Here is a 27,868-nt window from a genome sequence, read left to right on the forward strand (position 1 = left end):
AGCCAGTGCTTGACCCAGCAGGCACTTCGCTTATCCAGGCCATGGGCAGCTGGTTTTTCTATGAGAATTCTATGGGGAACTGTGTCAAATGCTTTTTGAAAATCCAGGTAGACAATATCCACAGTTTTCCCTCATCCAATAGTTGGGTCATTTTGTCATAGAAGGTGATGAGGTTTGTCAGGCCGGACCTGCCTTTCATAAACCCATGCTGACTAGGCCTGATCCCCTGGTTGTCCATTATATGACTTTTAATGGCACTCGAGATGACCTGCTCCATGACCTTCCCTGGCACCGAGGTCAGACTGACAGCTCTATAGTTTCCAGGATCCTCCTTTCTGCCTCTCTTGTAGATGGGTGTCACATTTGCCACCCTCCAGTCCAATGGGACCTCTCCAGTTAGCCATGACTTCAGGTAAATCATGGAAAGCGGCTTGGTGAGCACGTCTGCCAACTCTTTCAGCACCCTTGGGTGTAACCCATTCAGTCCCACAGCTTCCTGAGGAGGGGAAATGGAGAGGGACGTGCTGATCTATTCTCCTTGGACCCAGGGACAAGACGTATGTGAATAGTTCAAAGCTGCATCACAGGATGTTCGGTCCTGACATTAGGAAAGATTTGCATACCGAGAAGATTGTCAAACACTGGAAAGGGCTTCCTAGAAGTGGTCAGTGTCCACATGCCATCATTGAGAATGCCCTTAATAACATGTTTTAACTTTTGGTCAGCCTGAAGTGGTCAGGCAGTTGGACTAGGTGGTCACTGTAGGTCCCTTCCAACTGAACTATTCTGTTCTGTTCTGTTCTATCTTAAATCATGCTACGCTATGCTACTCAGTTAATCCAAAAAGATCATGGTCCAGGGACAAGCAATGGACCTACAGCCCTTCCTGGCAGTGCACATTTGGGCCGCAGCACCTCAGCTGGGCCACCAGGGTGGAGCCCAGCCTTCTCCCAGGGAAACCTGAGCAGTCAGTGCTGTGCTGCTCTGTGCTGCTGCATGTACAGCGCGGTCTTCACGCCTGTGCTGTGCTGCACGGGTCCCTTGGCCACAGGACAACCTCAGCAGCTCTTTGTCACAGAGGAGCCTGCAGGCAGCTCCCACTGTCTACTGCTCCTTACGCCACCTGCCTGGCTGTGCCTGTACCCAACAGTGCAGCAAGAAATTCTCATGAGAACGTTGTTCCTGTTTGACTGCAGAAATGATGAATAATGTTGTTTCCTTCTAAGAAAGTCCCAGAGTAGCTTGAATGTCCAAACCAGGAGACTCTCATCGACAGATGGGGTCTGCATAGCATGCTTCTTGTAGGTCAGAAGGCCATTCAACGCTACATGACCTGGGGTTCCCACCATCACGAGGGACATAAGATTAGCTCTATGATTCTCTCCTTATGGTGTTAGCACTAATGAACAGCATTTTAAATGATGCCTCACAGAGTCTGAGTGCCTCTCTTACTGGGATCCTAACAGACCAGCATGTCCTGCTGAAAACCTCTCTCAGCACCCTTGGGTGCAGCCCCACTGCTCCCATGGACTGGTAAGGGTGTAGTTTGCTCCAGTCACCCCTGCCTTGATCCCCATCCACCGCTGGTTTTTCCTGTCCTGAGTCCTGACTGAAAACACAAAGACCTGGGGGACCTCGCTGGTGGTAACTGAGGCAAAGAGGACACAGACCATCTCAGATCTACCTACACCTGCTCTTTCTAAACTCAGCAGTGGTCCCACAGTATCTCTGTTTGTTCTTCAGCTGTTCCTGAAGTACCAAAAGCTCATCTTGGTGCTTTTGAATTCCTGTTCAAGCTTCAACTGAGTTTTGGTATGGACCATTGTTGCCCTTCTAGGATGTCATTGTTGAAGACAAGATGTATCCAGGCACACTGTGAATATGATTGGTCTGTTCCTTGAATATCCTTAAGGGAGTGAATAAAGACCCCAGTGTGATGACCTTTTTTGTTTTTTCTTTCTCCCAATTTAAAAAAACCCTTCTGTGCCTGATTACCTCCAGTGCTCTAAGGAAAGCAGGTAGGAATTGCTGCAAAGAAGCTGTCACAATCAGGTGTGGGCTTCAGTGGAGAAGTCTGATATAAAGAAAAGTGATGCAAGTCCCAGGGGGCCAATGAGAGAAATAACGAGGTTGGCGAGGTGAGGAACAAGGGTGTCCATAGAATTGTAGAATGATTTGGTTTGGAAGCACCCTTGAAGACCATCTTGTTCCAACCCCCCTGCCATTGCCAGGGACACCTTCCACTAGATCAGGTTCCTCAACCTGGCCTTGAACCCTTCCAGGGAGGGGGCATCCACAGCTTCTCTGGGCAACCTGTGCCAGTACCTCACCACCCTCACAGGGAAGAATTTCTAACTTATATCTAATCTAAATCTACCCTCTTCAGTTAAAAGTCATGACCCCTCCTCCTATCCCTACACTCCCTGATAAAGAGTCCCTCCTCATCTTTCCTGTAGCCCCTTTAAGTACTGGAAGGCCACTATAAGGTCTCCCCGGAGCCTTATCTTTTCCAAGCTGAACACCCCCAACTCTCTCGTCCTGTCTTCATAAGGGAGGTTCAATGCCAAGGAAAGGACAACAAGGGCACCACAACTTCCAGCTTCCCCATGGGGCTGTGAGGAATCAACCAGGCCCCAGTGCCATGAGGACATGTCTTCTCATGGGCAACTGCTATAGCCAAGGTGTGGTGGTGCAGATCCCCCGGGCCACCTCAGGACCAGCCAACATTGTGTTCTTGTCTTGGTTCCAAGTGCAGTGGGCTGGGACAATCTGGCACGTTTTTATCTTGGCTACAAGTGCAGCCAGTTGGGACAATCTGGTACTTTCTTGTCCTGGTTATAACTACAGTGCAGTAGGACGATTGGGCGCTTCCTAACTGTACCTGAAACTCCTGCTGCCTGGATCGTAGCCCGCTCGGGGAGGTACCAGAATTACCTGACAAGAATTGTGGCCGATATGAAAAAAATACTGACCAAAGTCAATCATCTCGTGATCCTATAAATAGTGACCCTAAGTGTGACCCTTTGAGCTCTACGGGATCACAACAGGCTGTGCCCCAGTATCACCCTCTGAGCTGGGATGCCTCTTAGGGCAGATTTTGTGAGGATTCCATAGAACAGATTTCATGAAGATTTCCAAGATCGTCTGGTGATAGAAACTGATGAAGAGAAAGGGTTCAAAAATTCTCTGCTGAAAAATGATGACATGAAGTTTCAGTGATTATTTGGTACCAGTAATTTACTATCACACATCAAACTCTATACCTCTCTGTGTATGTATGTTTTTGTATGTGTCTATTTGATTCAGGACACTTTATGATGTTGATTTTAATGAATTTTATTAAATCAGCCTTATAATCAGCCAGTGATTAAGTATTGCCAAAAATCATTCAACCTAATCTTGTGGTTTACCTTCATAGTGTTAATGCATCTTAACTTTCTGCTACCTCAAAATTTTGTGGGATATATAATCACTCATTACCCAACAAATTAGTGTAAAAAGTAAACAAGATATTTTCCTTAATCTTTATATTAATTCCATTAGACATAAACTCTTGACCAGGTCTGGGACTAAGGTTGGATCTAGCTGCACCTAGACTCCTCTCTCAGAAGGAATTTTGAAAGTAAGAGGGCCCCATCTGAACCTCGTGATGCAATGGGACGGTCCCCCTACAGTCCTGCATCTTCGGTCTCTGTGTAAATCATTCTAACTTGATTCTACCTCAGTTTTCCTTTCTCTGTTTCTTCCATGTAGTAAGTAATAGAGTGAAACTTGCCATCAAATTTCATTAAGTCACACTGTTACACATTCACATTAAAATCACTTTTTGCTAATACCTTTCACCATGATACTTTAAGTGATCTAAAACACTCATCCGTGACATGAGGGGACAAAGACCTGGGTTCTCTTGGCGCCTTCCAGCCTTGCCAGCGCCCTTTGCCATCCCCACCGCAGGCTGTTCTACCCTGTCCCACTCCTGCCCCTCTCTCCCTGCAGGCTGGAGCACCCATCTCCCTTCCCCGCCTTGCTCCCACCCCACCATTTCCCGACCTTCACTGATGTTTCCCACTACGAAGGAAAGCTCTACCACCTCAGAAACTGCCCTCCCAGCAGGGAACCCAACCCAAAGGCCTTCCTGTGGCCTTTCACCTGACCAGAGAGCAGGAACCCCACCAGGATCTTCTAAACCACATGACCGCTGCTGGCCTTTCAGCTTCTTGGATGGACGTGACCAAGCCATGTGCCTGCTGCTGTCCCACATGTGCTCAGGTGGAATGGACATGACAACCCATGTCCAAGCCCTTCTCCTGGGTAAGGCCTATGGGTACTTTGGCAGAGGCACTTTCCCAGCCGTGTACCTGCTGCTGGCCTGTCACCTCCAGAGACAGAACTGACCTCGTGGTCCCCTTCACAGCCACATGCTTCACAGAATCACAGAATCATCTAGGTTGGAAAGGACCTTGAAGATCATCTAGTCCAACCGTTAACCTGGCACTAACAGATCCCAAATACACCATGTCCCTAAGTGCTATGTCAACCCGCCTCTTGAACACCTCCAGGGATGTGGACTCCACCACCTCCCTGGGCAACCCATTCCAATGCCTGACTACCCGTTCTGTGAAGAAATACTTCCTAATATCTAGTCTAAACCTTCCCTGGCACAACTTGAGGCCATTCCCTCTTGTCCTATCACTTATTACTTGGTTAAAGAGACTCATCCCCCCTCTCTGCACCCTCCTTTTAGGGAGTTGTAGAGGGCCATGAGGTCTCCCCTCAGCCTCCTCTTCTCCAGACTAAACCCCCCCAGTTCCTTCAGCCGCTCCCCATCAGACCTGTGCTCCAGACCCTGCACCAGCTCCGTTGCCCTTCTCTGGACTCGCTCGAGTCATTCAATGTCTTTTTGTAGTGAGGGGCCCAAAACTGAACACAGTAATCGAGGTGCGGCCTCACCAGTGCCAAATACAGGGGCAAGATCGCCTCCCTGTCCCTGCTGGAGGTGTCCCTGCTTCCTACTGAATTCTGAGATTCTGAGACACAACTGACCTCATAAGACCATACGCATCCATCACCCTCCTTATGGCCCTGGACCTGACCAGATCAAAGTCTGCTTGTTTATTAATATCTATCAAATAAAGTTCCTACTACCCGTCTGAGTGGAGAAACATTCTTCACAGGAACTGCTGTAGTTATGTTGACACACCTATATCTTGTCTTCTGCCTCTTTTTTATTTTCAAAAAACCTCATCAAGGGAAAGATTCATGGAATCATAGAGTAACTCAAGTGTGAAGAGAGCCCTGAACAACCTCTTGTCCGACTTTCAAGTTGAAGGCAGGGTGAACCAGGTGAGTTTGTTCAAGGCCTCTGTCCAGCTTTGCATCACCCACAAAGGAGCTGAAAGTGCACTCCGACATATCATACAGGGGGATGGTAAAGATGTTCAATGTGTTGGCCCAGGTGCTGGTCACTGAGGGATGCCACTAGTGACCAGCTGCACTCAGGACTTTGTACCACTGATGACATTTGGGTTTGATCACCCAGCCAACATCCCACCCACCCTAACATCCACTTCTTCAGCCCAGGTAGCACCAACCTGGCTATAAGGACTCCATGGAAGACCATTGCAAAGTCCGTACAAAATTCCATGTGCACAACATGCCCTTCTTTGCCCTGCCCCTTTTGGTTCAGCAATCCCTTTCTTGTCCTTCAACTAGCTGGTGATGGTTGCAGGAGGATGTGTCCCACCACCTTCTCAGGGATGGAGCTAGCTGATCAGCCTGTAGTTTTCCCAATTCTCGTTCCTGCTTTACTTGAAGATGGGTTTGACATCTGCCTTTTCCATGGACCCAAGAACCTCTCTGATTACTCTGGCACTTTTGAGGGCTCAGTCCAGAATCACAGGCGAGGCTGATTTCGCGAACAAGAGCACTTGCAACGAGCCTGTCCAAGACAGCTCAGATAAGTCTAACTGGGAGAGTGGGTGTTGTTCCTGGAGTCACACACAGAAGTGTCAGGGCTCTGTCAGGTGTCCACATCTCAGCTGGCCTCATGCGCTCATCTTACACACAGGGGTGTTCAGAGACAAGCATCCTTCCCTTGCACACACAGAGACAGTGCATTGCAGGAGTCATAGTGTCTCTCTGGCCTCCTGCTGCCACTGCCAGATGTTGGGAGGCCCCTCAGCCCTGTGGTGATCACCCTGCTCTGCACTCATGTGAGATGCCCCAAGCATGAGGAATGGACTCAGGGACTCTGAGACCTCAGTTCAAGGAAACACCTCCCCGTGCTGCATTCAGGTGGTTTCCCAGGTAATGTTACTGTCAATGTGAAGTGACCTCATGACACTGTTTGTCCCACACAACTTCATGGCACCCACAAGAATAGCTGCTGGCATTTGTGCTCTCTCACCTCGCATACATGATGTGCGTTCTTACATCTCCTACCTAAAACGCAAATATGGACTTCTGAGCTATTCATTTGGTGTCCCTCATGGAGGGACAAAAACCACTCCGATTTGGGGTGAGAGTCCAGTGCTACAAATGGTAGTTGGAGGTACTAGTCTGTGATGATTGCCCTGGGGCAGTGTCATGGTTTAACCCCAGCCAGCATCTGGGCCAGACACAGCCACTCACTCACTCCCCTGGGTGCAATGGGGGACAGAATCACAAGAGTAAAAGTGAGAAAACTCGTGGGTTGAGATAAAGACAGTTTAACGGGTAAAGAAAAGCCACAAATATAAACAAATGAAAACATGGAATTCATTCAGTTCTTTCCATTTGCAGGCAGGGCTTCAGTCATCTCCAGAACGTCAGGGCTCCATGACACGTAACAGTGACTTGGGAAGACAAATATTGTAACTCTGAATGCCCCCACATTTGTCCTTCTTCCCCCAGTATTATTAGTGAGCATGATGTCATAAGGTATGGAATATCACTTTGGTCAGTCAGGGTCAGCTGTCCCAGCTGTCTTCCTTCCCAGCTCCTTGCACACCCCCAGCCTGCTCACTGGTGGGGTGGGGTGAGGAGCAGAAAAGGCCTTGACCCTGTGTAAGCCCTGCTCAGCAATAACGAAAACAGCCCTGCGTTATCAACACTGTTTTCAGCACAAAAACAAACCACAGCCCCATACCAGCTACTAGGAAGAAAATTAACTGTATCCCAGCCAAACCAGCACAGGCAGCTTCCCCAGTGTGTCCAGTGAACATGGGCACAGACCAGACCCTGGTCCTTCAAGTCTCTCCCAGGAGGCCTGGCTGTGCGAGGACACTGCTGCGTGCTCCCACCCTGCAAATCACACTGTCCAGCTGTTCACTGGTGTTTTCATCTGCGGGCCACTTCCTTGGGCATGTTCTTGAGATCAGGTTTGGAAGAAGACCTCAGCCTTCAGGCACTGCCCTCTTTCATGATGGAACTGCATTTATGAAGGCCAGATCTGTCACAGAAGTGCCCATTGCCGGTCCCTGCCTGTGGTCACAGAACTGTCATGCAACAGGAGTGTGACCAAGCTGCCAGAGCACTCAGGCCTTACACCGAACTGAAGGGGTGAGAAAGAGAATTGGAAGTGAAAAGAGAACATCTCTGGAAGACAAAGTGCTCCCTGGCAGCATGCTGGGACTTCCTTCCCCTCAACCTCTGCACACAGGAATTTTTCTTGCAGGTCCATAAAATTTTACAGGAAAGATCCCAGAAGAAGAAAAATCACTGCCTGCCCTTTATTTTGTTAAAACACACAGAGATCATGGCTCCTCATTTATCCAGCCACGTCAGAAAAGAAAAGTACACAGTGAATTAGAAAGAGGATGACAACATCATTACAAGTAAAATACCACCACCAACAAGAGAAAATGCACATGTCAGGATGGGCCTATACAGAGTTATATTATAACTGCTGCGCAGCAGAAGATGAGCAGTTTATTGCTTCAAAATAACAGCTAGTTATCAGTTTTCTCAGGGCATCCTTGATCTCCTGGTTCCTCATGCTGTAAATGAGGGGGTTCACTGCTGGAGGCACCACAGAGTACAGAAATGACACCACCAGGTCCAGGATTGGGGAGGAGATGGAAGGGGGCTTCAGGTGAGCAAACGTGGCTGTGGTGATGAAGAGGGAGACCACAGCCAGGTGAGGGAGGCACGTGGAAAAGGCTTTGTGCCGTCCCTGCTCAGAGGGGATCCTCAGCACAGCCCTCAAGATCTGCACATAGGACACCACCATGAAAAGAAAACATCCAGAAACTAAACAAACACCAGCAAGAAGAAGCCCAACTTCCCTGAGATAAGAGTGTGAGCAGGAGAGCTTGAGGATCTGGGGGATTTCACAGAAAAACTGGTCCAAGGTGTTGCCTTGGCAGAGAGGTAGCAAAAATGTGTTGGCTGTGTGTAGCACAGCCCAGAGCAATCCAGTGCCCCAGGCAGCTGCTGCCATGTGGACACAAGCTCTGCTGCCCAGGAGGGTCCCATAGTGCAGGGGTTTGCAGATGGCAACGTAGCGGTCATAGGACATGACAGTGAGAAGAAAATACTCTGCTGAGATAAAGAAGAAAAAGAAAAAGACTTGGGCAGCACATCCTGTGTAGGAGATGTGCGTGTTGTCCCAGAGGGAATTGTCCATGGCTTTGGGGAGAGTGGTGGAGATGGAGCCCAGGTCGAGGAGGGAGAGGTTGAGGAGGAAGAAGTACATGGGGGTGTGCAGGTGGTGGTCACAGGCGATGGCGGTAATGATGAGGCCGTTGCCCAGAAGGGCAGCCAGGTAGATGCCCAGGAAGAGCCAGAAGTGCAAGAGCTGCAGCTCCCGTGTGTCTGCGAATGCCAGGAGGAGGAACTCAGTGATGGAGCTGCTGTTGTACATCTGCTTCCTCTGTGCATGGGCCCTGTCCAAGAAAAATATGCAGTTCTGGGTGAAGACTGCTTCTTTGAGAAAAACTTCCTTCCATTTCTGACAGAACCCCCACCCCTCCTAGCTTCTGTCCTTCCATAAGGACCTTCATGCAGCTCCCAGGCTGGTGCTCTGGTGTTTGCTGGCTGAGGGGGCAGTGGGGAGCAAGGGATTCTGCTGGGGGCTCTGCAGGAGTCAGTCCTGCTGTGCCCCAACAGGCAGAGAGGAACCCACAGTCATCGCTGCTTAACTCCACTTGGGAAATCCAAGAGATTTCAGCCTTGTCCCTCCCAGGGCCCCCGGCTGCAGAGCAGAGCTGTGGGGCTTTGCTCTTGTGGCTTTGGCTCCTGTTGCCCTGTCCTACCTGAGGAGTGCGTTCTGAAGGCAGACAGCCTGGACATTGCTGCTGCGCTACAAGTGCTCCATGGAGAGTGCGGGGGTGCAAACGGGCAGAGCCTTAGTGCAGAGTGAGGAGAGCCAGGCTGTCCATCAGACTTGCTCTCAGCTGCCCTGGGCTTGCACCTCTGGAATCTGCAGGAGGCTCACACCCAGCTGTTCCCTTGACAGGAAATTGGATGCTGCTGAGAGCAGAGGAATCCAGTTGAAAACTCCCCTCGCCAGAAGAGATCTCTGTGCTTTTTGACTCCTTGAAGATAGGGTATCTGGCAAAAACAAGCCAGGTTTATCCCCATCCCATGGTCAGCATTGCCCAGAGACCCAGAGGCTCGAAGGGGGCTTGGGCACCTTGCTGCCATGGACACATCTGCATGGCAGGACCTGCAGGGCCAGTTGCTGAGCTGCAGCTGAAAGCCCCATCCCCAGAGAGCCTGAAAACAGGAGCAGCAGCAGCAGGGTCAGGTGGAGAACCAAGGAGCAATGCCCCAATGCTTCTGCCAAGGGAGGCCAGGCCAGGGAGGGGCAGATGGGCACTGGGGAGAGTCTCCTCTGCTGCAGCTCTGGCTGCACAGGAAGCAGCTCCTGCCCTGGAGCCTGTGGCCTGGAAGGCAGAGGGTCTGCTGGGTGGGGGAGGAGAAGAGCAGGGCTTATTTTGTAAACAGCACTTTCAGTGAAGTTCTAATAGGGAGTACAAATAGGACCCCCCACCCTGAACCTTTGCTGTCAGCCTATTTCTTTCACTCCCTCTCAATACCTCTGGTGCCTGTATCTGTACTTGCCCGGAGCTGTTTCTCTTTCCCCTTATCTCATCCCTGTCAGTGCTCACAACCCCCATCCCACCCACTGTGTGCTCAGCTCTGCCCAAGAGACCCCTCCTGGCACCAGGGCCCTGCCCAGGGGCATCTCCCTGTCAGCAGGTCCTAAGGACTAGGTCAGATAAGCACTGATGCTGCAAGCAAAGGTGGTGCTGGTGCTGTCTGTAGGTAGAGGTGTGGGTGAAGGCACTTTATGTGGCTTCTAGCAGATCCGTTGATCCCCCAGTGTAACAGATCAGGAGTCACTGATTTATTCACTTTTGGCAGCATCTTTCCATTTCACTTAGAAGAAAACTGAAATCACAGACCCTGGAAAGGTCTTAATCTTCAAGAAATCCCCTGCCTTTTCCTTCCTCTTGAAAAGCTTCTTGTGCCAGTGTTCTGCAACAGCCTCACAAGACCTCTCCAAAGCAGAAGGACCCTGCCCTGCCGGGGGTCTCTCCTTCCCCAAACAGCTTTTCCCCACAGCGCCGTGGGCAGCTCCCCGGGCAGGCTGAGTGCTGACCCTGGCAGGCGGCAGAGTCCCTGCCCCAGCACACAACCCCTGGGCTGCAGGGACCCTGCTCTCAAGGACAGCCCTGGGCACCCCTGGCTGCACCCGCGGCTGCACACCCCTGCAGCCATCCCCGGGAGAAGGCAGCCGCCGTGGCCTGTCCCTCTGACAGTGCAGCAGGGAAGCCCTGCTCTGGAGCACGTCCTCCTCCTCCTCCAGACACCAGGGACATTCCTGGGGCTGTGCCGGCTTCACCACATCCCTCCACCACCTGCAGCTGCATTGCCCTGCACCCACAGACTTACTGTGTCAAGGGCTGCGAAGATTTCTCCTCCAGTGAGCTCTCAGCATCCTGCCACTGCCGTCTGCCTTTCCCCTCTCTGTGCCCGGCTCCTCTGCCCTCGGTGCCTGCAGGCAGTGCCCTCAGCCCTGCTGCGCTTTGCAGAGGAGCTGCTCCTGGGCAGAGCTGTCTCTCTGCAGCGCTGACCACTTGCCCTCAGCTCCCTCTGTCCCAGGAGCCCGGCCCAGCATTGCAGCAGAGGACCAGCCCAAGGCATTTTAATGACCCCTCAGGTGGGTTTGGTGATGAGTCTCTGAACATCAGACACTGAGATGCTGCTGAAGAAACCTCTGAAGAAGTCAAATTTAGATTCAAACTGCAAAGTTTCTTGTGGCTTTAATGGGTCCCACTGAGGGACACTGTTGACAAAGCCTCCCCAGGCTCCACTTAGAGCAGAAATGTGGAGGCAGTGATGGCAGGTAGGGAACAGCAAAGCAAAGGTGGCTCTGATGCTGAGGAAACCTGCATGTGTTTGATGAAGCCAAAGGGCCGAGCCCTGACCCCATTAACCAAAGGGCCAAGCCATGAACCCCAGCCCCTGGGAAGGGAGATCCTGTCCCTCACCCAATGCTCAGGGCTCTTCCTGGGGCAGTGGGTGATGGAGATGTGCACCTGCCAGGCTCCTGAGTAGGGACAAGGGGGCAATGAGGCCTCAGTGCTGCAGGGGACTGTGCCTCCTCAGAGGCATCAGTGGCAGAAACACCTGCTATGGCCAAAGTCAGGAAGAGGGTGACTTGATTGGGGACTTTCAGCTTTTCCACAACACTCTGTCACCTCCAACACAGGCTGTCCTGTGGTTTTACATTACCTGTGCATCTTTCCCTGCAGGCTGTACTCACCCACCTGTATGTTTCATGTTGCTGTCACCTCAGCATCTTCCTTCCTTTACTGATATCTCACCATCCTCCATGGCTTTTCTTGAAATGTTGGGTTGTGGTTTTTAAATGTTCCAAAAGCCTTGCACTGATCCAGACTCCTTCTGGGTGATCTGTTACACTGCAGCACTGCTCTTGGAGTGAATACTTTTTCTCCCTATGTACAACCTGGACTTCCCCAGCTTCCCTTTCTGGTGTTATTTCATTCTCACACTGGTTTCCAATATGAAGAAAAGCTCCACCATCTCTGAAACCTCTCTTCAAGCACTCTCATGTTACTCCTATTCTGTCCAGAGTCGCCACACCAGTGAGCCCGGAGTGTTCAGCCTCTCTATACTGGTGATGTGCTTGAGGCCTTCAAATGCCATCTTGGGAGATGTCTGGGCACTCTCTGAGGTGTTTGCAGATAAAAATGTAATGGTCATAGTCCAGGAAAGACAGAGTGAGGCTTTGTATCATGGACTTTTTACCAAGGAGCTGGGACTGTTTAGTTTGAGGAGGGGAAGGCTGAGGGGAGACCTCATCACTCTCTACAACTCCCTGAAAGGACATTGTGGAGAGGTTGGTGCTGGTCTCTTCTCACAGGTAATTAGTGACAGAACAAGAGGGAATGGATTTAAACTGCAACAGGGGAGGTTCAGACTGGACATTAGGAAAAAAATTTTCACAGAAAGAGTGGTCAGACAGTGGAATAGGCTGCCCAGGGAGGTGGTGGAGTCACCATCCCTGGATGTGTTTAAGGGTGGTTTAGATGAGATGTTGGGGGATATGGTGTAGGGGAGAACTTTGTAGAGTAGAGCTGATGGTTGGACTCGATGATCCCAAGGGTCTTTTCCAACCTGAATGATTCTGTGATTCTGTGACTTAGTGACATAACAAGGGGCAAAGGCCTTAAACTGAAAGAGAAAAGATTTAGATTTGATATAAGGAAGAAATATTTTATGATGACTGTGTTGAGACACTGAAACAGTCTGCCTAGGGAAGTTTCAGGGAGGGGGTATCCACAACTTCTCTGGGCAACCTGTGCCCATGTCTCACCACCCTCACAGTAAGAAATTTCTTCCTGATAACTAATCTTAATCTACCCTCTTTCAGTTTAAACTCATAACCACTTGTCCTGTCCCTACACTCCTTGATAAAGAGTCCATCTGCATCTTTCCCGTAGACCCCATTTAGTACTGGGAGGCTGCTCTAAGGTCTCCCTGAAGCCTCTTCTCCAGGCTGAACAACCTCAACTCTCTCAGCCTGTCCTCATAGGGGAGATGCTCCAGTCCCCCCATAACTTTGTGGCTTCCTCTAGACCCACTCAATCAGGTCCATGTCCTTCTTATATGGGGGACCCCAGAGCTGGACACAGCACTGCAAGCGGGTGTCTCAAGAGTGGATTAGCAGGGGAGAATCCCCTCCCTCGACCTGCTGGCCACACTTCTCTTGATGCAGCCCATGATAGAGTTGGCTTTGTGGTGCGAGTGCACATTGTTGGCTCACAGTCAGTCTTCCAACCAATATTAACCCCAAGTCCTTCTCTGCAGGGCTGCGTTCAATTCACTCCTCATCCAGCCTGTATTTGTGCTTGGGATTGCCCTGACCCATGTGCAGGACCTTGCACTTGGCCTTGTTGAACTCCATCAGGTTTGCACGGGCTCACCTCTCCAGCCTGTCCAGGTCCCTCCAGATGGCACATCCCTTCCCTCCAGGGTCTCGACCGCACCACACAGCTTGGTGTCGGTGAACTTTCTGAGGGTGCACTCGATCCCTCTCTCCATGTCACCAACAAAGATCTTAAACAGCACCGGTCTCAACACTGACCCTGAGGAACGCCACTCGCCAGCACTCTCCACTTGGACATCAAGCCGCTGACTGCAGCTCTTGGAGTGAGACTGTCCAGCCAATTCCTTATCACTGAGTGGTTCATCTGTCAAATCCACGTATCTCTAGTTTATAGACAAGGATGTCATGTAGGAGAGTGTCTACTGCTTTGCACAAGTCCACGTAAATGATGTCAGTTCTTCCAACTGTTCTTTGGGGGCCAGCAACTGGTGAGACCGGTGTGTGTGCATGTCACGTTGGTGTGTATGTCGGTGGGTGTAACCAGTAGGGAACATCAAACCGGAGCAACCAGTGAGTAGAAGAGGCCTGGGAGCTCAGTATTTTTGAGAGTGTAAGTCTAGATTGGATAACAGAGAGCCCAGTGGGTCTGCAAGTATCAGCTGGAGGAATAAGGTTGCCCAAACCACCTCCTGGAGAAACTGTTGGGACTTGGCCATCTGGTACTGATAAGGCCATGGGTCTTGACCCAGAGGGGAAATTGTTCTTTATAGAAAAGAGCATCAGCAATGCCTGGAGCTCGGCCTGGGGATGGACAAGGAGTCAGCTGAGAGCTGAGGGATCAACATGAGAGGGAAGAACAACATGGACAATGCTGTGGTGGGTGGATGTCTGCTCCACACCTCTGGGTCAGGAAGGGAAAGTAGATGAGGCCTTCTTCAGACAACAGGCTTTGGCCTGCTGAGGGACTTGATTGGAAGGATCCCATGGGATACCACCCTGTAGAGAAGGGGGGTGCAGAGAGCTGTTTGATGGTCAAGGATCTCTTCCAGCTCCAGAAGACTCCACCCGGACATACAGGAAGTCATGCAAAGGTGGCAGGAGGCTGACAGATCCCAGGAGAAAGGAGCTCCTGACTAATATGAATCATGAAGACGCAGCACAGAGAAGGTGGAAGCTGCCTACCTTCCAGTCTCAATGGTTCTGTGACTGTGGTGGAGAGATCCATTGATGTGAGTGTGTGTGTGTGTGCTTGTCTGTACGTGGGGAAACAGGGGGACAAGGGGATCCCAGCACCAGGTTCTGGACAGACGGATGGTGAAAAAGCAGATCACAGAGCAATCAATTTTGTCTGCATGTCTATATTATCTTTTTCCACTGACCGTGGTTTTGGTTGGCCTAGGAACCTTTCCTTTCACCACGGGTCTTCACTTGACGATAATGCATGTGTGAGGCAGGGAGGCTGGGTCAGTGCAGGAACAGGGCTGGCTCTGACAGTGGCCAGCAAGCAGCTGCCAGGAGGTGACAGCAAGGACAGTTTACAAAGGAGAAATTTATAGAAATTGACTTCATTGATTTTAGGAAGACAAAGCTTCCTGGAGCCGGTGGTGACAAGGAAAGTCAAAAGCAGGAAGATGAGCTTCAGTGGCTCATTAGAGAGCAAGAATGATCAGGGGAAATGCAGGGCTGGTGCTCAATGGGGAGGGTGATTGAAGAGCAGCAGACACAGGTGGGGCTGGGGGACGCAATGTCATCCTTGCCTGAGTCTTTATTGAAAAGGTCTCCAGGCCTTAGTGCTCAGGGAAAGGGCTAAAGGAGCAGGAGAGCACGTACTGGCAGGAAGCTCAGGAAATGCAGCAAGGACAAGTGCCAGTGTGTGACCCTGCAAGACATCCCCCTGGCAATGGCACAGGCTGGGGGCTGCCTGGCTGGGAGAAGTCCCATGGGAAAGTCTTAGCAGGTTGGGCAGGAGGCAGCAGTGTGCCCTGGCAGCAAGGGAGGGCAGCTGCCCCCAGGGCTTGATGGCCAGGAGTGCGGCCAGGAGATCAGGAGATGGCATTGTCCAGGTTACTGCATCCAGATTTCAGACCCCCAGGACAGGAATGATGTTGGCAAGCTGGAGGGCATTTGGTGAATGGCCCCCAAGATAGGCCGGGCCTGGAACACTTTGCCTGTGAGGAGAGGGTGAGGGAGCTGGTCTTGTTCAGCCTGGAGAAGGGAGGGCTGAGGGGGACCTCAGTGCAGCCTGGCAGCACCTCTGAGGAGGCCATAAAGAATAGAGAACTAGGCTCTGCACCATGGTGCATGTTCAGAGGATGGAAGATGAGTGTTGGATGAAACAGGGGTTGTTCAACCCTCGGAAGCGACCTCATAACCATCCCCATTCCAGCCAGTTCCCCTTGACCTGCCTCTCCCCTTCCTCTCTGTCCCTCTCTTGTCTCTGCTGGGATGAGCGGTTTGTGATGAACGTCTTGTGCCCAAATTGCTGGGGCCAGCTGCTGGCAAATCGGGATCTTGTAGCAGGAGTGGCCCCACTATAAACATCACAATTTGTGGTGTCTTTCCCTGTGTCATCCACTTCCTTGACTCCTCATCGCTGCTGCACCCCATGTTCAACAGCCAAACCCAGCCCCTTCACTGCCCTTTCCCTCTCCCCTGCCCCACGGGTTGGCAGAGCCGGAGGGGACGTGTCGCGTTCAGGCTTTGCAGTGCTCATGCAGAATTATTGCCACAAAGTCGGTGCTGAGATCAGACTCAGTGCTGTGGAGCAGACGCCAGCAAGAAATAACAGCGTTCAACAGGAGATCTGCAGTGGTGGCAACCACGTTGGTTTTGCAAGGGGGCTTCTGTCCATTCAGTAAAAGGATCTGCTACTACCAAGATGCACTTGGTGTTTCAAGCTGTCACTGGCAGAGCTCCCACCAAATCAATCTGCCGTTGTGTCTGTGACCTCCACTCTGTTGGTGCTGGCCTGGGGCTTTTACTCCAGTGTAATCTGCACTGGTCACGGCACAAGACAGACAGCTCCTACCCCAGAGATCTACATCCTTCTTCGTGTTAGGCCAGCACTCACTGTCCTTCACTCTGCTCAGAGTGTTTGCCTCAGCTCATGGAGGAGCTTGATGAGATTCTCCTTGAATATTCTGAGGCACAATCCAATGCTTATTGCATTCTGCATCTGCAGCGAAATAAATATTCCTTTTACTTGCTATGTGGATTGACCTGATGGGTCTTTTGACACGAGTCCCTTGAATTTGCTTGTTTGAAGGTGACATTTTCCCAAATTGGGTCAAGACGATGGGCTCTGTCACAGCCACATGAGGTCGCTTCTTCCAGAATTATTCAGTCTAAGTTTACCCCCGATGACCCAAGAGTCTTCATGGATGCTCCTGTGCCTGCTAATAACAGGGCCAAGGTTCTCGGGTTCCCAATGGCCTCTTCAGCTGTGGGTCATCCCCAAGAATCTGCTGGCAAGGGTACCAGGATCCATGGTGCCAGCCCACAGGAACCTGGGCCTTCCCAGTACAACCTATGGGTCTTGACCAAGACTTACCCTTGAGTTCCCAGACTGCAGGGAATGCATTGCATTTATTGTCACTGGTGTTAGTGACTATATGCTGCTCTGCTGTTCCTGTTTTCTTGAGCTCATTTTCTAACCTTTAGTTCTTTTTCTAAACCTTGTACTTGTTCAATGTCCACCTTTACTTGTTGAATATGTAAGCAGAGCCTATGTCTGTTGACCCTAAGATCTTCCTCTCTTTTTATTAAGACGGTTCTTTAATTTGGTAAATTCCTTCTCCTTCAATTTCTGGATGTTCTTTTGCACATTCTTTACCTTCTGATCTGTTTCTCTGAGGAGATCCTGAGAATCATATCAGGCACAACCACAGGGTGCCAGTATCACAAGCTTCCTTTTTTGCTGGCTTTTATGTTTTCTAGTTTGCAATGACTAACATACATACACTTCACAGGCTGGAGAGGTGGGATTGGCTAATTTAAAAGAGAGAAACCTCCAAGGGCATTTCCCTTGTTTAACCACTTCACTTGTGGAGCTTTGTAACACCCTTTTCCTCCTGAACATATTTGTTATCTCAAGCTGCATGGTCTATTTGATTCCAGGCACTTCCCGTACTGCCTTTACACGGGGAAACACTAACAAGAATTTTGTTGCTCCAATTGGCAAAACAAGAAAGAGTTTTAAATGTGTTTTCTGTAATCACCAAGTCCAGATTTACTTTCCTTCAGAGTCAGTTGGTTCTGAACATCGCAAGAGCCAGACCAAAGGATACACTGTGGGTCATTTCAGTTTGCAACCCCACCCACAAATCTCCCACTTGTACTGCAGGGTGTGTGTCACAGTTTACGGACCATGGAAAGAAGCTGGGATGAGGCTGTTCCTTAGGTCAGCTTCCCAGACAAAATGCTCTTTGAGTCCAGCCAAGGGTGTGTCTGGGGACTATCCCCGATTTCTCATTTTGTGGGGCCCTAGTCACTGCCCACCCCAGGGACACATGGTCCCTGAAGATCCCCTGGGATCTCCAGGCAGCTCCAGACTCCCCTCCTTAAAGACATCAACTACATGTCACGTGTGGGACAGCTCTGGATATGGACCTCAGGTATTCACCTGACGTAGAGTCACCCCATGGTGAGTGGTCCATTCAGAATCTGCACTCATTAGAAACCAAGTTAGTCTTAAATCCAACCCTTGGTGCCAAATAGGTCACAGTGTGGCATCACTGACTTCTTTTCTCCTGGATCCATGAGGAAGAGGAGCTTGTGGGGAGCAGTTGCTCATGTGGTTCTTGGCATCAGCTTTGGGAAAGGAACCCAACTCTGGGGCACTGCACTGGGGAGATACCGTATTATTCCAGAGATGGGGTGGGAGAGTCAGACTGGGCCCAGAGTTAGAGGAACATGTATACAGGCAGGAGGTGAGACTGAGGAGGTAAATTCCTCAGTAGTAGTGAGTTGAATCTAAACGTTTGGGTAGAAACAAAATAACCACAGATTACCACAAAATTCTAAGGACACTGATGATAATGATAATTATGAGAAGAAAATACTAATGACTATACAATAATAACAATAGCAACAACAGCAACTACAGGCTTGCAATAAGATGCCCTGACAGTCATTTGCAGAGAGTGATTGGAAGCTTATAGAGGAACAGCCATGAAAACAGTTTCCTCAGGGCATCTTTGAGGTCCTGGTTCCTCATGCTGTAGATGAGGGGGTTCACTGCTGGAGGCACCACAGAGTACAGAAATGACACCACCAGGTCCAGGGATGGGGACGATATGGAGGGGGGCTTCAGGTGGACAAATATTCCAGTGCTGACAAACAGGGAGATAACAGTCAGGTGAGGGAGGCACGTGGAAAAGGCTTTGTGCCGTCCCTGCTCAGAGGGGATCCTCAGCACGGCCCTCAAGATCTGTACATAGGACACCACAATGAAAACAAAACATCCAAAACCTAAACAGGCAGTAACCACAAGAAGCCCAGCTTCCCTGAGGTAGGATTCTGAGCAGGAGAGCTTGAGGATCTGGGGGATTTCACAGAAGAACTGGTCCACAGCATTGCCTTGACACAGTGGTAATGAAAATGTGTTGGCTGTGTTCAGGAGAGAATTGAGGAACCCAGTGCCCCAGGCAGCTGCTGCCATGTGGACACAAGCTCTGCTGCCCAGGAGGGTCCCGTAGTGCAGGGGTTTGCAGATGGCAACGTAGCGGTCGTAGGACATGACGGTGAGGAGATAAAACTCTGCTCCAATCAAGAAGAGAAAGAAAAAGACCTGGATAACACATCCATAGTAGGAAATGTCCCTGTTGTCCCAGAGGGAATTGTCCATGGCTTTGGGGAGAGTGGTGGAGATGGAGCCCAGGTCGAGGAGGGAGAGGTTGAGGAGGAAGAAGTACATGGGGGTGTGCAGGTGGTGGTCACAGGCGATGGCGGTGATGATGAGGCCGTTGCCCAGGAGGGCAGCCAGGTAGATGCCCAGGAAGAGCTAGAAGTGCAAGAGCTGCAGCTCCCGTGTGTCTGCGAATGCCAGGAGGAGGAACTCAGTGATGGAGCTGCTGTTGGACATTTTCTTCCTCTGAACATGGGGACCTATACATGGAGGAAAAAGCAGTGAGAAGTTAGAGTGGACTTGTCTGAACAAAACATACTCCACTTCTCACAGACCCCCCCTAACAGCTTCACCTCTTCCCGGAAACCTTATTTAGGTCCAACTCATGAGCTCTTGTAAGTTTTGGCTGAGGGTACCGAAGGGAGCAGGGGTCTCTGCTGCAGGCTCTGGAGGAGTCAGTGCTATGCTAAAACAGCAGGCAAATATGAACATGGGGTCATCTGATAACAAAGACTTTTTAATATTTATCCTCCCAATTCACCCAATTGCAGAGCAGAGTTGTAGGGATTTTGTTTTGTTTAGTCTGTTCTAGTGGCCCCACCACACCTGAGGAGTGTTTTTAAGGCAGAGATCCTTGGCATTTCTGCTGCACTCCCTGGTGGATTCTTGTGGGTCCTTAAAGACAAAGGCTCTGTCCCTTCGAGCAGAGTGAGGACAGCCGCTGTGTCTTTCACCTTGTACTGGCACCTTTTTGAGCTGGAGAACAATCACACTCAGCTGTTCCCTGCAAAAAGAATCTGGTCCCTCCTGAGATTAGAGGATCTCAGCTCTCTCCTTCCAGCCAGGGACACAGAGAAGGCTGCTCACATGCAGCCTCCCAGCAGCATTTCCATGTCCTTAGCACCATGACATCTTCTCCAGGGGGTTGCTAGAAAACTCAGAATGCCTAGGGGCAGCTGTGCCCTTCTGGAGGGCAGCCTGGAACCAAGCAGGACCCCCAAGGGAAGGAGTCAAAGAGCCAAAATTTGTGATGTTATGAAGAGAGGGTCAGAACATTGCCCACCCCACCCACTGCGGTGGCCAGAGCCCCAGATTAAAGCAGGGGACTGGGATGCTTTTCCTCAGATCCATCAGCATGACAGAACCCGCAGCACCAGTGTCTGAGCTGTGCTTGAGGCCTCCCCCTCCACACCAGTGAGTGCAGCAGTAAGAAGAAAGGTAGCAGGGAGAAGAGGGGAACACGCCAAAGTGCTCATGCCAAGGAAGGCAGGACAGGGAGACAACGCTGGGCACTCGGGCATTTCTCCTCCTCTGTTGTCAGGCTGCTGGAAGGGCAACTCATCACCATGTCCCTGTCACATTAATGGCGGGGGGCTCTGCTGGGTGGGAGAGGAGACCAGGGAGTTGCTCAGTGAAGGTGTCTGCACTGCAGGGGATGGCAAAGAGTCACCATCCTCCCACAGCATTACTGGTAGGAACTCCCTCACAATCCTGCCCATGTTTCTGCTGCCTGGAGCTGTCACACCTGGGAGCTGTTTGTCTGTCCCTAAGTCTCCTCCCTGTCAGTGCTCACAGTCCCCATCCCACACGTTGTGTGCTCAGCTCTGCCCTGCAGACCCCTCCTGGCAGCAGGGCCCTGCCCAGGGACATCTCTGTGTGAGTGCACAGTCTTAGGAGCAGTATAAACAACTGCTAAGGAGAACTGGGGACTCAGTGCCTTCTCCAGAATGGAGAAATAAATTCCCGTCTCCCTGCGTCTACTCAGGCAATGAACAGGGGAAAACACAAAGCACAGACACTTTCCCTTTCAGTTAAATGCTGCCTTGATGTCCTTCTTCAAAAAGGCTCTCACTATATGTCCTGGGGGTGATGTGGAGCTGTGAGCAGCCCGGAACCACGCAGCACCCTCTCCACAGCAGAAGGGCCCTGCCCTGACGGGGGTCTCTCCTTCCCCACACAGCTTCTCCCCACAGCGCCGTGGGCAGCTCCCCGGGCAGGCTGAGTGCTGACCCTGGCAGGCGGCAGAGTCCCTGCCCCAGCACACAGCCCCTGGGCTGCAGGGACCCTGCTCTCAAGGACAGCCCTGGGCACCCCTGGCTGCACCCGCGCCTGCACACCCCTGCAGCCGTCCCCGGGAGAAGGCAGCCGCCATGGCCTGTCCCTCTGACAGTGCAGCAGGGAAGCCCTGCTCTGGAGCACGGCCTCCTCCTCCAGACACCAGGGACATTCCTGGCGGCTGTGCCGGCTTCACCACATCCCTCCACCACCTGTAGCTGCATTGCCCTGCACCCAGAGACTTACTGTGTCAAGGGCTGCGAAGATTTCTCCTCCAGTGAGCTCTCAGCATCCTGCCACTGCCGTCTGCCTTTCCCCTCTCTGTGCCCGGCTCCTCTGCCCTCGGTGCCTGCAGGCAGTGCCCTCAGCCCTGCTGCACTTTGCAGAGGAGCTGCTCCTGGGCAGAGCTGTCTCTCTGCAGCGCTGACCACTTGCCCTCAGCTCCCTCCGTCCCAGAAGCCCGGCCCAGCTCCACAGCAGAGGACCAGCCCAAGGCATTTTAATGACCCCTCAGGTGGGTTTGGTGCCGAGTCCATGAACCTCAGACAGTGACAGGACGATGAAGGTGCCTGTCAAGAAGTCACTCTTAGATGCAGACTACAGAGTCACTTGGCATTTTAGTGGGTCCCTGTGAGGACCATTACTGACAAAGCCTCTCCAGGGCCTTGTTAGATCAGAAAACTCCAGGCAGAGATGACAGGGAAACAAAGGCCATGGAACAAATTCTGAGGGAAACTGGGTGTGTTACATTAAGCAAAAGGGCCAAGGCCTGACCCCAACCTCTACGAAGTCAGATCCTGTCCTTCACACACCACTGAGGGCTCTTCCTGGGGCAGTGTGATGTGGGGATGTGCTATGCCAAGGGCAAAACTATGGTCCAACACCTCCCAGGCTCTCGGATGGGGATGGGGAGGCCATGAGACCCAGTGCTGGAAGGGGAAGGTGCTTCCTCATCAGCATCAGTGGCAGAGACAACAGCCAGAGCCAAGGGCAGAAAGAGCTCATCTCTGCTGGGGGATTTTCAGACTTTCCTCATCCCTCTATCATCTCTACCACAGGCTGTCCCACTGTGTGCCACACCTGCACCTCTTTCTCTGCAGGCTGGAGATGTCCACCCAGCTACCACACCTTGCTCTCACCTGAGCATCTCCCTTCCTTTACTGAGATCTCTCCATCCTCCCTGGCTGCTCATTGAAACACAAAGCCTGGGGCTGTTCCAGTCTCCCTCTGGGTGACTTGTTACACCACAGCACTGCCCTTCAAGTGACATTTCTCTGTGTCCAGTCTGGGCCTCCCCAGATGCACTTTGTGCATTAGTTCTTTCTCATGATGTCTCTCACTACAAAGAAAAGCTCCATCATCTCTGAAATCCCCCCTCAGTCACTCTCAGGCTACTCCTATAGTGCCTGGAGCCTCCACACCACTGGGCCAAAGAACTCCAGGTCCCTCAGCCACCCCACACAGGCCATGGGCATGAGGTCCCGAACCCCACCTTGGCAGAGCTTCACTCAACACTCTCCAGGTCCTCCCTACCTCTCCAAAATGGGGAGCCGCAACCTGGGACTCACCCATGTGAGTGGGGACACAGCAGTGCTGAGTGGAGGGGGATGGTAACTCAGGGTTTCAGGGTGGCCCACGCTCCTCCGAATGCAGCCCCGTAGGCAGCTGCCCTTGTTCATTGTGTCCATCATCTCCTGGCTCGTAGGGCATCCCTCGTAGTGCCCAGGCCCTTCTCGTCAGAGTTGCTGCTCAGCCGGTCACGTCCCAACCTGTCCTGATGTACAAGGCTGTTCGCCCCCTGCTCCCAATTATGTAGGATTAGCCACTTTTCCTTGTAAAACTGCAAGTTTGAGAAATCCCAGGTTTTGTCAAGGTTCCTATGGACTGTAGAAAAGTTTGTTCAGCTTTTAATATTTGTGTGCAGCTGGCTTATCTTGGCTGGGGTGTCTCTCACAAGAGAACAGCATGAGGAGTTGCAGGGCACTACAAATCCCCTCTTGTGGAGAAACTGTGGGGTCCTGGGGGTCTGGTACTGATAAGGCCATGGGGCTGGACCCTGAGGGGAAGATTCCCTTTATGGGAGAGAGCAGCAGGAAAGTGTGGAGCTCTGCCTGGGGATGGAGGATGAGTCAGCTGAGCTGAAGGGTCATGGACAACACTGTGGTGGGTGGATGTCTGCTATGGACCCCCAGATGAGGAAGAGGAAGTAGATGAAGCCTTCTGCATTCAACTGGAAGAGGCCCTGCACCTCATGGCACTCCTAAACTCTCCCAATATTTGCTGAAGGGGCAACACAGCACAGTGAAAGCCATCCAGGAGGGTTTGGGAGTTAATTGACAACATCATCCTGACAAGGGTGACTGAGGAGCCAGTGAGGGGAGGTGTCCTGCAGGCAATCATACTTAGAAACAAGGAAGAGCTGGTCGGGGATGTAACATTCAGGGGTGAGAAAGTAGAGTTGAGGCTCCTGAGAGAACAGAAGGCGGCAAAGATCAGGACTTCAGTGAGCAGGCTTTGGCCTGCTGAGGAACCTGCTTGGCAGAATCCCACGGGATATGACACTGAAGAGAAGAGGCGAGAGGTGTTTGATGGCCAAGGATCTCCTCTTCAAGCTCCAGAACAGCACCACCAGATATGCAGGAATTGAGGCAGCACTGGAGAAGGCGCATATGGATGAGAAAGGAGCTCCTGACAAAAATAAGCATGAAGAGGCGGCACAGAGAATTTCAAATCTGGCTGCCTTCCAGCCTCAGATGTTCCATTACTCTCTGCTGGAGAAATAAATTTTTGTGTTTCCATGCATGTGTCTATGACTTTGTGTGTGTTTGTGTGTGTTAGGGGGTACTGGAGGGATGAGGGGATCCCAGGACCAGCTACTGGACAGATGCAGAGTCTAAGATTGGCTCCTGGAGAGATCTCTACTGGACACGTGTCTATAGAGGCTGACGTTTCCCACTGGCACAGCCCAGCATACAAACAGCCCAAACCTCGTTTCTCCTTTCTCCACAGATGGTGCTTGTGCTTGGCCTACAGACCTGCCGAGGTCCCTTCCAGGATGGGTGACGGTGCATTTCCTTCCACCACAGCTCTTCCCTTGATGATGATTGGGAGAGCGCTCACGTTCCCCATGACCATGGAAGGGAGCAGACATAGTTTTGTAGCAATCAGCTCTTAAATTTTGTCCCACTGAAGTCATTGACTACTCGGCAGGGAACCTCTGATGCAGTCTTCATCATGTCTGAGCTTAACCTTTGCTTTTCTTTTTCCTTCTTTTCCCTCCCAAGTTCTTCTCTTTGATCATCCTCACACATTCCTCTACAAACAGCCCACCTCTGCTCTTTCACCACTGCCTCTGGCTTTGCTGGTTTCCTGCCCTCCTAGAGTGTTTCTAACAGGCTTTTCTTGATTCCTCCCTTGGTCAGTACAAACCAGCAACTCCTTTTATTAGCTGTGGTGTCCTGCAGTTTCTTATCCTGTGATCTTGTGTTGATGGCTCACCACAATCAGGGTGAGCCACCTGCACACAAACATTGACAGCCAGAGAAATGGAGCTATAGACCAGGAGCCTTTGAGAAACTCTGGGATTTTGCCAGCAGAATGTTTAAGTTTTAGAAGGAGAAGTGGCCAGTCCTGCATTGGAGGGAAGAATAACCTCTATCGATCCCCAGGTGTAAGAAATCAGGAAAGGAAGGCAAGAGACCAGCATGGCTGAGTGGAGACCTGCTGGTCAAAGTAAAGGGCAAGAAGGAAATGCACAGGCAGTGGCAGCAGGGACAGGTACCCCAGGACGAGTAGAGGAACGCTGCCCGGTTGTGTAGGGATGGGGTCAGGAAGGCCAAATTGCAGCTGGAGCTGAACTTGGCAAAGGATGCAAAGAATAAGAAAAAGGGCTTCTACAGGTACATCAGCCTGAAAAGGAAGGTCAAAAAACTTGTATCAACTCAATGAACAAGACTGGAAAACTAGAAATAATGGACAGGGAGAAGGCTGAGGTACTTAACAAGACCTTTTCCTCAGTCTTCACTGCAACCTCTCTTCCCAAACCTGTCGAGTGCAAGTGTCCCCACAAGACAGGGACTGGGGGAGCAAAGTCCCTCCCACTGTAAGAGAACATCAGGTTTGTGACCACCTGTGGAAACTGAACATACATAAGTCTGTAGGACCTGACAAGATGCATCCCAGAGTCCTGAGGGAATTGGCTGATACTGTTACCAAGCCACTCTCCAGGATATTTGAAGTCCTGGCAGTCAGGGGAAATCCGCAGTGCCTGAAAAAAGGGAACCATTGCACCCCTTCTAGAAAAGAGTAGAAAGGAGGACCCTGGGAACTACCGACCTGTCAGCCTCAGCTCTGTGCCTGGGAAGATCATGGAAATCATCCTCCTAGAAGCTGTGCTGAGGCACTTAGAGGACAGGGAAGTGATTTGACACAGCATGGCTTCACCTTGGCTAACCTATTTTGTGGCCTTCTAAGATGGAGTGACAACATCAGTGGGCAAGGGAAGAGCTATGGATGTCGTCTAGCTGGGCTTCTGTAAAACCTGTGACACAGTTCCCCACAACATGTCCCGTTGTCAGGGGTGCTCTGTCTACCCCCCATCACCACCCCGAGGTGCCTGGGTCATTCCATGTGCAGCTGCCCCATGCAGGAAGCTGGACTGATGCCGAGGAAGGTGGTTGGATCCATGCCGGATGCGGGGGTGACTCTGCTACCAGGGCTGGTGTCTCTGCCAAGCCTGGCTTTGCTCAGGGGCTCTAGGCGTGGGTGCTGGGGGTGCGCAAGGAGGAGTCCTGGCAGGGATAAATCTGCCCTTCACTTTTTTCGGCTTCACCCAGCACTCACCACACTGCAGAGAAAGATGAAGGTCACAGTGCTCACCATGGCCCTGCTCTTCCCCATCCAGCTGTGCACCGTAGAAAATGCTTGAGTCCCCAGTGCCATTGGTAGGTGCTCAAGGCTGGGGATGGGTCTCGGCTGCAGGACATCAGCTCTCCTGCAGAACGAATTCATAGTGGGGAGCATGAAACCCCTTGCCTTGGCCACTCCCTTTCCCAAGCCAGGGGCTCCTGCAGGCTCCCCTGCACCTCCAGCCCCCAGCAATGCAGCTTTCTCCCCTCCACAATTCCATCTCTTCCCCCCCTTCCCCCACAATTAATGTTCTTGTGCCCACAGCCTCAGTTCCTGTTGGAATGGTTGGACCTGTCTCTTCCATGGGAGTGCCCCCACTGATTTCTTGTCCTGATGCCCCCACCTCCATCCCTTTTGTGCAACCCCATCCCATTGTTTTGGTCCCTTCAGACATCTCATCCCTGGGATCTCTTTCATGTCCTATCTGGGGTCCCCAAATCCCCTCCCTTTGATCCCTCCCGATGCCTTTCTTTCTGTTTTTCCCCTCAGTCTTTTGCTTTTCATCCTGTCCACTGCAGTAGTGTCCCCATATCCCCTTCCTTGAACCCCCACTCCCAAACACTCTCCCAATCTTGTCATTTTTGTCCTCTGTGGTCCTCTTCCTTCTGACCCCACCAACCACTGTGCTTGAAGTCTCCATGTCCCCTCCATTTGAATTCCTTTAATCCTCACTTGCATTCGACACAGTCCTGTCCCTGCAATACCTCCAGCCCAGTACCCTGGTGTCCACTAATTCACCCCAGTGCCCTGTCTTTGGGTCTCCCCCCTCCTCAGCCCCATCCTCTCTGAAGGACATGAATTCCTCACTCTCTCCTTGTCTCCATCCCCACCCCTGGTCCTTGCATGGACAGGTATGCCAGGTGACACTTGGAGGAATGGGGCCAGGCAGAGCAGAAGGGATTTTCCTGCTCAGACCAGGGGAAGCCATGGGCCTGTGGGGACTGGGGACACCTGTGTCTCACTGCCAGCCCCACCAAGATCCAGTCCAGACCACCCCTTTGCTCTTCTTCCCTAGGCATTCTTCGAAGCAAGTGCAGGTTATGGCGTGGTGGTAAGTAGTGGGGTGGACTTGGAGGGCATCCAGTCTGGGGAACTGGCCTGATCACCAGTGGCAGGTGGGAGCTTCCTGTCTTTTACAACCAAATTTAACTTATGACCAAGGGATACACTCAGCCCAACAGGACCTGAAGCCAAACCTGTACATGGAGCAAAGCACAGGCCTGGGTCTCCTCAGTTTTATTGTTATGATGATCACTGACTCCTCAATGCACAGTGATCTTCTGGTCAGGATCAATGAACCTCCTGATGAAGGACAGCAGGAGGATGAAGTCTCCTTTAGACAGCTGGAGAACGGACACAAATTTAGGCCCTGGTAACCAGTGGGGACTTTAAAGACCATGGACCTCTGCTAGGTGGCCTTGGTTGAAGGGAAGGTGGAAAATAATCCCCGATCCAACATGGGGGAATGCCCTCTTGGACTTGTTTTTCACAAGAAGACAGGGCAGGACTGGTGGAAGATGTGGAGGGCAGCTGTGGCTACAGTGCAAATGAAGGTGGCAGGGTTGGAAACCCTGAGGGAAGTCAACAAGAGAAATTGTAACAGTGCTGAGAGGAAGGATCACCTCCACCAACCTGCTGGCAGTGCTCTTCCTAATGCAGCCCAGAAAGCCACTGGCCACTTTTGCTGCAAAGGTGCAAAGCCTGGAGAAGAGACGGCTTTG

The 27,868-nt window shown here is 51.5% G+C and overlaps 1 protein-coding gene and 1 pseudogene across 1 annotated transcript; both read right to left on the bottom strand.

Moving 5' to 3' along the window:
• Positions 1 to 7,876: 7,876 nt before the first annotated feature.
• On the bottom strand, positions 7,877 to 8,854 carry LOC141917114 (olfactory receptor 14C36-like). The gene has a single exon (XM_074810206.1). The coding sequence runs from the start codon at positions 8,840 to 8,842 to the stop codon at positions 7,877 to 7,879; it is 966 nt and encodes a 321-aa protein (XP_074666307.1). The 5' UTR covers positions 8,843 to 8,854.
• A 9,613-nt stretch (positions 8,855 to 18,467) lies between these two features.
• Positions 18,468 to 25,385, bottom strand: LOC141917141 (olfactory receptor 14A16-like; annotated as a pseudogene).
• Between the last annotated feature and the right edge of the window lie 2,483 nt (positions 25,386 to 27,868).

Source organism: Strix aluco, chromosome 34, assembly GCF_031877795.1.
Source record: "Strix aluco isolate bStrAlu1 chromosome 34, bStrAlu1.hap1, whole genome shotgun sequence".
Classification (NCBI taxonomy): Eukaryota; Metazoa; Chordata; class Aves; order Strigiformes; family Strigidae; genus Strix; species Strix aluco.